This window comes from Euleptes europaea, chromosome 11 (assembly GCF_029931775.1).
Source record: "Euleptes europaea isolate rEulEur1 chromosome 11, rEulEur1.hap1, whole genome shotgun sequence".
In the NCBI taxonomy this organism is placed as follows: Eukaryota; Metazoa; Chordata; class Lepidosauria; order Squamata; family Sphaerodactylidae; genus Euleptes; species Euleptes europaea.
The window spans coordinates 38714004-38727465 of record NC_079322.1 but is presented as its reverse complement, the minus strand read 5'-3'; the positions used below and the strand labels follow the sequence as shown (position 1 = coordinate 38727465).

Sequence of the window (13462 nt, the reverse complement as noted above, 5' to 3'; positions counted from 1 at the left end):
TGCATGCATTAAATGCCCTGGTATTACACAACCCACAATAGTGTCGTCGTCATCCCCCCCCCCCCCAAGATAAATGCAGGTGAATAAACCAAGGATGAGTAAAGCCCTTTGATACAGAAGTGGGAGAAACTACAGTGGCAGATCAGTGTGTATAATTAGATAAGCTGCCCAATCCGTAAAAATAGCAGGCTGATTTAATAGGTTGGCAGGGCAAACTGAATTTTCTCCTGCCAACTTTCTCCTGGAACTATTCTTTTTGTGGTGGGCCTTGGAGACTGGAAGTCTCATGGCAGACCACTGTAGGGATGTACCTGTGGGATCTGCAAAGCAATCATTTTCTTTGGTGGTGCCATTTTCTGTCACTATAGTAAATGTATTGTACACGCATGCATAATATTTCACAAAGATCAAAACTAGCGATGATAACAAAGGTGAAGACCAGTAGTCTCAGCTACTCAGCAGTACAGAATTAAGATGTTTCAAGTGGCACAATCTGGTCTTACTCTCGTTTTATGTAAAGCCAGGTCCACAAAAAATCAGCTTTGACAAATTATTGCACAAGCAACTTATCCTTTATCTACGAGGGAGGTATCCTTCTCTCTAGACGTACAACATATTCTGAAAGACAGTAGTCCTGGTATTATTTGGAATAAATAATTGTGCTATCACCTATTCCAGATAGAAAATCATTTTTTGTGTGTGCCCGATTTGGCAATTGCAAAATGTCTTTTGATCTTGTTATAAAGAGAGGTATTTTTCTCCATCTTACAGCCTTTCAAGGGGTATTGTATAAGGGTAGCAAATGCAAATAAAAATCTATTTCTCCTAAGAGAACAAAACATGAACTACTGCCTATACTGTAAAAACTAAGCAAGCATAGAAGGAACCGTTCTTTCATCAATACCTGAAAAGAAAGCAAAAGAGAGAAGACTGCCAGATGTTAAGCTTTCCTCAGGATGAAAAAATACTGATAATATTAAACCTTCAGAGATGTTTTTTGTTGAGTGGTTTTATGGCTTCTGGAAATTCCCTTCCCTAGAGAACAGAAAAGCATGTAGTCTCTACCTTTATGAAAGCTGGGTTTTTTTGTTGTCAGTGGTGGTGATGTGATAGTAATTTTCTTCATAAGCATAAGATGAAGACAGGCACACCTTTATATACTGCTTTGTTCTACTTCTATCTCATCTTCAAGGCTGAAAAAAGGGAACCTTCACGAATTCAAATTGGTTGATACTTCATATGTTGTACTATCAGAATAAAGTTGATAAACAGAAATAGAGGAGTTCTTGCAAGTGTACTAGCAAATGCTAGGCAGAAGTGTAGTTTTTTTAAAGCTAGTTCTGCATATTTGAAGAACTGGTTTCTCTCTCTCTCTCTCTCTCTCTCTCTCTCTCTCTCTCTCTCTCTCTATATATATATATATATATAATGGTGGTCATGGTAGAAAATCAATATTAAAAAATATCAATGCCAAATTAACTAATTTTAGTTCCTTACCACCTCTAGATTCTAGGGACATGCAAGGACATAATTTACAATCCCTATTCTACACATAATATGTGTATTGACAATATAGCTTCTCTGTGTGCTGGGATTGCTTCTTCCCTCTCTTTTATACTCTCTTTTATACTATCTATGACTTAGATAGCCTTACTGCTCATCTATTTTCTTGCCATGTGGATTCACGACACAAAGTCTCATTCAACAAACCTTGGAATAGAACATAGTGATCTACTAAAGATGAACTGTAGCACCAGACTGGGACTCTGGTCTGATTACTGTGTACCTGCATCTTAGGAAATTATATTTTACCAATTTTTAAGCCATAGTTACTTTACCTATTACATAAGGGAATTGGTGTTGGGACTGCTGGTTCCATTCCCCCAGATTGGTTTGATGTCATGCAGAGTTCCAGACCTAGCTACTGAGATACTTTCTCCCTGAACAAACCACTTTCTTGAATGGAACAATTTCGGCAGAATATACTTTTGCCTTTCTCTTGTGATGTGTGTGTGTAAAGTGCCGTCAAGTCGCAGCCGACTTATGGCGACCCCTTTTTGGGGGTTTTCATGGCAAGAGACTAACAGAGGTGGTTTGCCAGTGCCTTCCTCTGTATAGCAACCCTGGACTTCCTTGGTGGTCTCCCATCCAAATACTAACCAGGGCTGACCCTGCTTAGCTTCTGAGATCTGACGAGATCAGGCTAGCCTTGGCCATCCAGGTCAGGGCTTCTCTTGTGATAGGGCAGTCTTATGTGTCCCATTATCCAGCTTACTCCTATCCCTTATGATAAAATTATACATATTAACAGCAGCCAATCTACCTTGTCATAGTTTATTGCCTGTCAACTGTTATGTACTGATCCACTAAAACTCCCTTTAAATAACACATGCATCATATGAATTATGAAAATTCAGAATGCTTTGAGCTACTGTTTTCCCCACTGAATTTTCACAGGACAATGATATTTGTTTTCTCATAGAAGTATGAGGGTGGGAAGCATGCACATTTGTTGCCTGGGACTGAGCTTCTGTTAGTAGTACATTTCAAATATCTATATATCTGGTTACATGTGACTGTTAAGAGGTTCTTCTTATGTTTCTAATTGTTTAAAATTCCACCATATATTCCATTCAGAGGCATGGACAAGTGCAATTTTGGTACCTATTCATAAAAAAGGAGACCATACAACTCCATCCAACTTTAGACCAATAAATCTTTTATCCATAGTAGGGAAGCTATATGCCAAACACCTACTGGGCAAACATCTAGCTTGGATAGCAAAAAATGGGATATTAGGCCCAGAATAAGTAGGCTTTTGCCAGGGGGAAACTACATTAGACCACAGCATTGTTCTTTCACACCTAGTTAACAAATACTCTAGGAAAACCATATCTAAGCTATATTTAGTCTTCTTGGATCTAAAGGGTATCTTTGATTCCATATCAAGAGATCTATTATGGGATAAATTAATTGGAATGAATACTGATAGATTACTATTTCTCATCAGAAGGCTATACACCTCCATGAGCTGTCAAGTTAAGTCTTCCCCGCTAGGCAAGTTATCCCCCAAAATTACCATCAATAAAGGGGTTAAACAAGGATGCATTTTAGCTCCTTACTTATTCAACTTCTTAAATGATTTGGCCCCCTTTTTAAGAGGGGTTGATGGCCACTGGCCTAAACTTAATTCCATTCACATAACGAAGCTGTGAGGGTAATGCTAGTGGTTGGTTCCATGTAGCTGAAATGGCTGAGCTGCAGGAAAATCTAAAGTGGCATTCCTGTCCACTGCTGAAACTGGAAATTATATAAACAGTCCTGGGGAGCTCAGGTGTATGTGGAGGGAAATGATAGGAAAAGAGTGATACCTGAACAAGAATAATCAGGTCTCTTGGTGCCAGACGTGCCTCAGTCTCAGACTAGGATAGGCTGGAGTCTGAACCAGGCATACAGGGCCTACTAGAGGAAACCCCAGCAGGGGCTTTCAAACCAAGCGAGAAGCAACGGTGGTTTGCCATTGCCTTCCTCTGCACAGTCTTCCTTGGTGGTCTCCCTTTCAAATACTGCTCAGCTTCAGAGATCTGACAAGATCAGGCTATACCATGCCATCTTCCCTCCCTTAGTTAATTAATAGATTTAGTTAATTCAACATTACCTGCACACCTCATGTAACCTTAACATACCATTTTAAGAGACATTTTAGAAATTGGTAAGCATAAACATACCATTATATATTTGAAACTTCCACATTTAGACAATTTTAGAATGTCGTACAATTTCATACTTCCATGAAAAATGCTGGTAGCAGAGCAATCCAGTCCACTTATGAAGTGAAAGGCAGGTACTCAACTTGCTTAGCTGGAAATGGCTGGAACCTGCTGATGTTCAGCAAAGTTTCGGATACTGAAGCCTACTAATGGACCAGTATGTCTTTTGATTTTATAGGGGCAATCCTACAGAAATGGAACTCTTTGGAAAATGAAAGAAGAGACAGACTAAGAAAAAGAAGCAGACCAAATAAGGTCTTGAATTGCTTAGGCTGATACTGTAGTGCTCCATCACAAAATGCACCACTGTCAATTCAAAGGCAGATTCAAAGGCCGATTGTTTTGTGCATAGGCAACAGGAAAGAGGCAAGTTATTCTTGTTTTCTTGGAGTATGTTGGTAAACTACATCAAGATGCTGACCTCCTCAGAGAGCTACCTCATAAAATCTTTATATAGTGCAAGAACTGGAATTTGTATACTATCATCTCTCATGGTGGATGAAGTTAGAAATCAAGGTAAGATATGGAAATTAAAGCATTTCCACTCAAGGATTTGCAAGTGACTGAAACTTTGAATGAAATTCTGATCTCTTTCAAATTGCATATTTGGTAAGGTAATCCTCATTTTGACCATTATTCATTCACATGAGAATAGCAGAAGAGGGTGAATTCCAAATGCTCATGGCAGCTGCAACCCTCCGCAAGAGGAAGTATTTCTCAAATTAAATAACATAGAGGCAAAGTGAATATATTTACAGTCTGTCCTATCAAATTATCTCATGTGAGACCACAGCACTTTTATTTAGTTTTTTAAAACTGTTTTTATTTTGTCCTTGTTGGGGCTGGGAAAATACCAGATGCATTGATTTCGTATCAATTACAGCACACACACACATATATATTTTGGTAAAATGTTTGTTTATTCCTATGAGTTGTCCTGAACTTGGAAAAGGAGGGTAAAAAATCCTAAAAGGGGGGGCATGCTTAAGTCCAGAATATAATAAAATAATGTTTTTAAAAGATTTGGATTATCTTGACAGATAACTTTCTAGCCCTGATCTGGATAGTCCAGGCTAGTCCGATCTCGTCAGCTCTCAGAAGCTAAGCAAGGTTGACTCTGGCTAGAAATTGGATGGGAGACCTCCAAGGAATACCAGGGTCGTGGAGCGGAGGCAGGCAATGGCAAACCACCTCTGAACATCTCTTGCCTTGAACATCTCTTGCCACCAGGGGTCACCATAAGTCAGATATGACTTGATGGCAAAACCCCCAAAACTTTCTATGATTTTACTGAAAATATTTATTCAAGCCATGATATAAAATGATGTCATTCTTGCTGGTAGACAGATACCCATAGTCACATAGAGGCAAAGTAGTGCCCCCTTCTGGCCCACATTAAGCACCTCCACCACGAAACTAGAGACCTGTGTGATTTGAGAAACTTTTCACAGTTGCAGTAATTATTAAGATGCAAATAGGGGCAAGGATTACAAATTCTAAAACAGCATCTTACCATAACGCAAGGGATGCACATTGTGCAGTATTTACCTAGTTAAAGAGACTGTAACAACAGAGCCTGTACTCTGCAGCTGTTGTACAGAACTGCCTAAGACTGGCAACCAATTAGGGGCACTTTAATAAGTTTCTACTCTGTTATCATAGAAAAAATGTCTTCATATTTATTCAATGTGCTCTAGAAACCTGATAGAACAACTGGAAAAAGCCCATTTTTAAATGGTCTTGTGGATTTTTATCCAAATGAGTTTTTTGAGCCAACCTGAAGATTTTTGAGCATTGGAAAAACAAGCATTTAAGGCAACTGATACTATCAAAAATTGAGTGTGAATAATTATATGCATGATTTGGCTCTAAAATGGTATCCACAGGTGTGCTGGAGACACATGTATTCTGCAATTCAGCCAAAGCACACTAATTGGCATTATATCCATTTATAGACTTGTAAAGATAGAATGTCACAAGAGTTTAAAATATCCTAAGCAATCTTTAAATATACCCTAAATACTGGAAGTACTAACTACTGATAACTATATTTGTTTCATTTACCTGTTTGTGCTTTTCAATTTTTGTCTCAACTAATTATGGCACATTGGTGCTTTCATCTATGAATGACTTTAATTTGCCTTTTATCTCCCCAACTTCCCTCAAGTTTCCATTCACTTAATCAAGACTTTTCTTTACGGCATATCTCAGCCCAATACATTATATGGATATATAAAATCAAAGCCTGTACTGAATATTCCCATTGAGATATATGATTAAATAGCAATGGGCATCTAATAAGTGCCGAAAGTAGTTTTAATGCTCATGTTTGACAATTCATAGAAAATAAACTGTTTTCATAAATGGCTTTCATTTTAACATTTTAAAAATGCATAACATATTTCAGTAATCAATGTTTAGCAACTCAATACACCCTCTCTGACAGAAGGTGGAGCTCTATACTTATCTTGCCGACTTTGCTTTATGAAATTCAATTTATAATTCAGTGTATCAAAAGAGGCATTGTAGGAGTAAGAGTATCCAAAAAACAAAATATAGCTGTAGCTTTTAATCTATATATCAAATAACTTGTTGCCAACTAATTTTCAGGAAAACAAATCTTTTGACGTTCCTGTCAATGCACTGATTGAACTTTGGAATGAGGAAGTGACCCAGGCAGTTCACACAATTGCTTCTAGATGCCCTTTCTCAGGTCTAAGAGCTTGGGCAACCCATTGGTTTACTGAAGGGCTGCAGATGATGAAAAGACACAGGAGATGGCTAGAGCAACAGAGGATAAAGATTTGTGATGAATCCAGCAAGGCACAAGTTAGAGTTCATTTAAAGCCTACTCCATGGTGGGGATAGCAAGAATGATTCTGTTAATTCTCCTGGACCTCTTCGCAACTTTCAATACCATTTATCACAGTATCCTTCTAGACTACCTTTCAGAGTTGGGACTGACAGGTACCGTTTTGCAATGGTTTTGGTCCTACCTCAAAGGTAGGTTTTAGAGTGTGATGCTTAGGGACTACTGCTGGGCCTCTTGGCCTCTGTGGTTCTTGAAGGTTCCATCTTGTCCCCCATGCTTTTAAACATCTAAATAAAGCTGTTCAGAGAGGTCATCCAGAGATTTGGGCTGCCACCAAAATGCAAATGACATGTAGCTCTAACCCTAAAGGAGCAGCTTTGTAGCTTGGGGGTGCTCCTGGACCCAGCCCCCTTCTTGGATGGCAGTGGTGGCCAGGGACACTTTTCACCAGCTTTGGCTGATGAGCCAGCTATGGCTCTTCACGGGCAGGAAAGATCTTGCACTGTGGTGCATACCCTGATGACAGCTAGATTAGGTTGCTGCAATGTGTGGGGTTGCCCTTGAAGACTGTACAGAAGCTACAGTTTGTACAGAATGCTTTGGCCAAAATGCTGACTGGAGTGAGTCATACGACCATATCATTCCAGTATTGTTACATCTATATTGGCTTGTGATTTATTTCTGGGTCCAGTTCAAGGTACTGGTTTGGCCTTGAAAGCCATACAGGGTTTGAGGCCAGCATACCTGAAGGTTCGCTTATTCTCATATGTGCCCACCTGACCATTCTGGTCATCTTTAGAGGCCCTGCACATGTGCCCCCGCCATCTGAGACTAGACATGAAAGGACCTTCTTCGTCATGGCACCAAAACTTTGGAACTCCGTTCGCAGGGAGATTAGTCTGGATGAAGACTTTTTGTTTTGTTTGGTGTTTCCTCACTAACTCTTATTAGCTTTTCCTCCCTGTTTGTGTGGTTTTGTGTGTTTATCTATTTTGCATTTATCTTATATGTTTTATTTTTTAAAAAAAATATTTTATATACCCTTGTATTTTAAATGCTCTTTAATATCTCAAATGTTTTAACCTGTTGTTTGAATGATCACAACCCTTTGGGACCCTGAATTGGTGGAAAGGTGGCATGGAAATGATTTCAATAAATGAATAAATAAATAAAACCAATTAGAAATTTAATGACTATTTTTTAAAAAGAAAAATAAGTTATATGCATTTGTTAACAGTAACATCAGATACTCACAGGCATCTCTAATATATAGCAACATAGCAAGGAAAACGTAGTCAACTAAATCCAGGGTGATACTGTCAGCAAACAAAGCATCCCAGATAACAAGAAGGTCCTGAAGGGAAAATTCTCGTCCAAAGAGAAGTCTTACCCATCGCCTGAAAAGAAATGTAACAGAACTGATCAAAAGGTGCATCATATGGAGCAGGAATTCAGAACACACTTACTGGAAAATATAAGAAGCATTAAAGTAATTAGATTTTTTACTAATATACAGAATTTGCGCAAGTGCTATATTATATCTTAACTTGGTTATAGGAGGAAATGTGTTAAAGCCTGTGTTAAGCTTCAGGTTTCAAATGATGTTAAAGCAGGCGTGCTTTATTGGAAAAGTTTTACGCCAGTTTAAAAATCCTTTCCTTCGTAATATGAATCTAAAGAAATCTAAACACTACGAATCTAAAGAAATGGCTTTGATAACCGATCTAATGTTCCACAAATGGAACCGATCTAATGTTCAAAAGCCATAATACAGTTCAGTGGAATAAATAGCCTTTAGGGGGTATGCTTTTCTTCTACCTTTAAACAACTTCTACATCTGCACTGAGCATTACTTTGTACGAATACAAACTAGTGGGTACATTAACTCAAACTAGTCGACAATTTTTACTTTAAGGATTTAAATTATTATTTCATTCTGGATAAACCCCTCAATATGTAAGATGAAGGAAGTGACTTTTTTCAAGATTACCTTATCCTGTTATTGGCATGTTAAACATGGAAATACAGAAACACCTTTATGAAAATCACAGTGAAAAAGAGAAGTCTTACAACAAAGATGCAGGGAAACTCAAGCAACGCTTATCTTGCATGGTTAATTCTGATAACATTCTGAGCAAGGTATTTTACCCATCTGTGGAAAATTACCCCTCAGTGACTAGCTGACAGCAAATGATTACCGTTCAGTGACACAAACATTGCTTTTAGTAGCAGTTGCTCCCACCCTCAAACCTACCCACCTTTCACATTTCACAAACAGGTTAGGAGTCGGAGCTCAGCTTCGCTGCAAGCGTTTGAGCTAACTTAGCTCATCACTACCTAATATAATTCAGGAGGATGGATAAAACTAATACTCTTTAAGGAGGAAAAAAAACATATAATAGGATTTGTTATTAGTCTTTTATGAGGAATCTCCTTTGCTTCTTTACCATTTCATTATGCAGCTTTAATCGCTGTAGATGTAAGTTTATTCTCCTCAAACCAAAGTCATTCCTTTCCCTCCTGCTTTTAGATTTTCTCCTGGGAATATTACGTTTTAGTCCCTAGAGGTATTCTGTTTCACAGATGCGAAAAGCTGAAGAACTGGACTGCTTTAGTAACCATAATGCTACCATTAATGATCTGAACCTCTCTGTCGCAATGGGTGTAAGCAATTCACACAATTGTAAATGGATATATACTAACTGCTATCTGTTCTTTTCCAGCAACATTCTCCTTTTAGCATCCATAAACCAAGGACCCTATTGTCTCTGAACTATGTTACCATCTGGCTTGAGTTCAGCGAGCTTTGCCTTCATAAAAAGGGATGCTTTAAGGAATTAAGGTCTATGTTGGAGTGTTTTCTAACTAATTAACACACTTTTATTGCTCTTTCAAATATTTAGAGACAATCTAAGTTTCACTTAATGATACCATTGGACAAGAAGAGTCCCTTTCTTTTCAGATGGCTGTCTATAGTTTAATTATAGCTCTGTCCTGTTAATTTCTGCTTCACATCTGCTACACCTGCAGACTACAATGCTCACAAGGATGTATCCTTTTATCACATGCGGTAACACAATAATTCATATTTTACCACACCAACACAGCAATTGAAACCAACCAAAAGTACAGAAGGGAATTTTAAAGTAATAATAAACAGTATAAAAGGTACTACAAACTCTTTGCTAAAATGCATAACCCTATGTTCTGCACATGCTTTCTGTGTAATTAAACCATAATCTCTAAACAATCTATAATTACTACTCACAAACATGGGGTTTAATAATGACCCACAACAGAGAGAAACTAACGCTCTGGAAACTTTGAACTATAGGAGATACATATTTTTACCACATTTAAACTTTAAAAAATAATTGTTTTTATTGTTGAACTATTGAGACTAGCTGAAGAGCTTCTGCTAGTCAGAGTAGAGAATACAGGGTTAGATGGATGAGTAGTCTGACTCAAAACAACTTCATATCTTTATATTTTTTGGTTTCTGTGTTGGAGAAGGAGAAAGTACTGTCAACCTTATAGCTTCTTAGTTGTACGTTGTCATCCTGTGGAATGATAACTCCCAGCTACCTTATTTCTTCTCTTAGAACTTTTTTCAGGTGAACTGAAGACAATAAAATGAGTTGGCCAACTGTTGGAGCAGAAGTGGAGGAAGACTTCGGGCATGTCCAACCAAAACAGGTGACAGCACATCTTCATGCCTACTCTGGGGCAGTGATCTTGGCAAAGAGTCCTTCTTCATCATCACTGCATCTGTGTACAGACATCCAGCCAAACTTTTACAGATGTTGAGAAGGTTTCATCAGTTGACCCTTAATTATATAAGCTCTGAATATTTGGTGGCTTGGTGAAGCTTATTTGCAAGGCATTTTGAGGCTGAAATCCCTTGCTCACATGCAAGTGGGGGGGGGGTACATGCACGGGTCCAAGACACACACACACACTATGAGTGGCCAAAGAACCAATATTTATATCCCAAAATGGGTCCTGAGGTGGTATGAAGTAAGCTGGCAGGAAAGCCAGAGACCAAGAATTGACTGCTTTTCCAGGGTTCCAACAAAAAGATAGGAGAGGCTTGATGAGTCGTCAGGACCCAGAAGAATGCCTGGACTAATCTCTTGACCAGCAAAAGTTTCTGGACCATTTTCAAAGGCAGCCCCACATAAAGCACAATACAGTAAACTAATTTGGATATAATCAAAGCACAGACCACTGTGAGCTTAAAGGTCAGTTTCTCTACCAGTACTATAAACCTTAAAACTATCATACCAACATAGAGAGACTATTGCATAAAAAACGTATCTTGCATTTCCCCCCCGAATCCGATGAACTGAGAAATGTAGCAGTGATGGAGGAGAGGTCATTTGCAGAAAATCTTAGATGGACTGACAGATGTTAACCAGGCATCTTAATATTATTTGTCACCAAAAAGATGAATTTGATCGACCGCCTGTTCCTGGATAAACCTGCTCAATTACTGTGGTCATCAGCTGAAGCCTTTCTCTGTGTGCCACCACTAACTGAAATAAAGTGGGTGGTCTTATAACATAGGCCTTTTTCTATGGTGGTATTTTGATTATGGAACACCCTCCCGGCAGATATTCAGCACCACTAAAGATGAATTTATCTACCCAGGATATTTGTTGCTGTTGTTATTGCTACTGTTTTGCTAAGATATTTACTGTTATTATTATATTATTTGAATAAGGGATTGTTTTATTCTGGTATTTATTCGTTGTTTGTATCGTTTTAATTGCCTGCAAACTGCCTCAAGTATCTTTGATGGAGAGAACAAGATATAATTAAAATAAAACAATTCAATATTATGGATGTAGAACACACATATTAGTCTAGTTTGGTAACAATGATTGATAATATCAACATATATGTCTTACTCCCTTTCTGTTCATGAAGAATTCTGTGAAATTTGAAACTTGCATACTCATCATTTGACAATATATAAATGTATAATTTTAGTTACTCTGTTATTGTTTGGCATGCTATATAAACCACTACCTATTAAATTAATCAATCATTCCATGAAGGATATCAAATTGTATTATCATACATGGGAATTTTACAGCAGGAGAAAGTGTGGTAGACATGGATGTGACCTCTATATTTGACACTGTCACCCCCCTGCCAGCATATATAGATAGAACTAGTTTTGCTTATCCTCCTTTGAGGAAGCAGGGAGTAGAAGTCTTCAGGATTTGGGTGATGCTTGGGAGTACTCTTGGACCAAACCACTGGGGAAATGCTGTGGGCATGCCTTCTTAAAATGATCATGTACTGATTTAAGGAGGCAGTGGCAGCCCCCCTCTGTTTATCGCAATGCACGGGATTAGCTGTCTGCTGATAGGACTGAATAGGACTTTTTTTTTTTTTTGCTGTTTTCCCCAGCCTTTCCTACTCACTACTGTAATATTGAGAAGTCTACTGGAATGTTTATTTTATATAACATCTTCCTTTTATTGCACTGTATTCTACCTTTGTAATCCACTTTCTGCACTATCTGGTATATTGTGCTGTTAAGGTCTGGGTTTTAAATGCCATTTAAGAAGAGGGAGCATGCTGCATAGTTTTACCAGAGTGGTCTCTACCTCAACCCTCGACGGAACCCAAGTAGCTTTCTAAATTCAGTTTGCACATATAAGACACCAGGGGAAAAGGATATAAAAACAACTTTTATTCACTACCAGGGTAGGCAAAATAGGGAGGTTAAGTACCAAGGCTTAGAACTATTTAACCAAGTCAGCAAGGATCAGACACCCCACTGAAGGTGAGAAGCACAATGTCTTTCCAGACCTCTCCCCTCCCAGCCAGTATTGCCTCCATCTTGTTGGGATTGTTTCAGTTTATTCACTCCTGGCAATTTGACCACAGCAGCCAGGCAATGGCTCAAGACCTCGACCGCATCACCAGGAGATTTGGACAGAGAGAAACAGAGCTGGGTGTCATTGGCATATTGATGATACCCAGATCCAAAACTAAGAATGATTTCTCCTAAGGGTTTTACATTGGGATTTAGTTTATGTATTTATCTAGAACATTTCTATGCCACCTCTTCAGAGTCCTGCTACAGGCGGGTTTAGAATTAGAAACCACAGTATAAAAAAGCCATTAAAATAGCACAGGGAATAGGACTGCGAGCCTTGTGGAACCCCACAGAACAAGTTCCACACTGCTAGCAGCAGGTTTCCAATGGCAGCCCTTTGAGCCTGATCCATAAGGAACAATTTAAACCAATCCAACCATGGGTAGCTGATGCTCTACCCTCAAAAGGAGGCAGTTTGTACTGGATGCAAAACCATTTTCAAGGGCACACAAAATACACAGCATTAATAGTGACTGCAGGTAGGTCCTTGTCCTCCACAGCTGGCAAGTGAAATGAAGCAGACAACCAGAACTTCTGGCCATTGCCTTGACCTTAGCATACAGGAGCAAAGTTGTATGTAAAAGAACCCCCAAATTCTGAACCTGCTATTAAATACCTTCCACCCATGCCACTTCATTTCCCTATTCTCTTTGCACAGTTCCAAGAAAACTGAGTTCAGCGGAGCATAAGACTTCCACATTTCCTGTTTCATTTGTAAATTTCACATCCTGTGTTATGTAAGGATAGTCCCAGTGTAAAGGCTAACAGGAAACAGTGGAAAAAAAATGCCACAAGGCAAGAAACCTCTGTATAAAATTTATAAGATACATAGGTACGATATACACCTTTTCATTTCTCTAGTGCTCCTCAGCCTCTTAATCCTTCTCCATCAGTGCTAATTGGTCTTATTATATACTTGAATCTGCAAATGCTTTCTCCACTACAAATATATGACCTCTCCTTCCTTTTAAATGATGCCAGCCATCT

The 13462-nt window shown here is 38.6% G+C and overlaps 1 protein-coding gene across 1 annotated transcript in view; it reads right to left on the bottom strand.

The window, feature by feature from the left end:
• TBC1D5 (TBC1 domain family member 5) overlaps positions 1–13462 on the bottom strand; it is a 197287-nt gene that overhangs the window by 69542 nt on the left and 114283 nt on the right. Inside the window, exon 12 of the mRNA XM_056858020.1 lies at positions 7837–7979. Coding sequence (XP_056713998.1) covers positions 7837–7979 — 143 coding nt within the window. The remainder of the gene's footprint in view (positions 1–7836; positions 7980–13462) is intronic.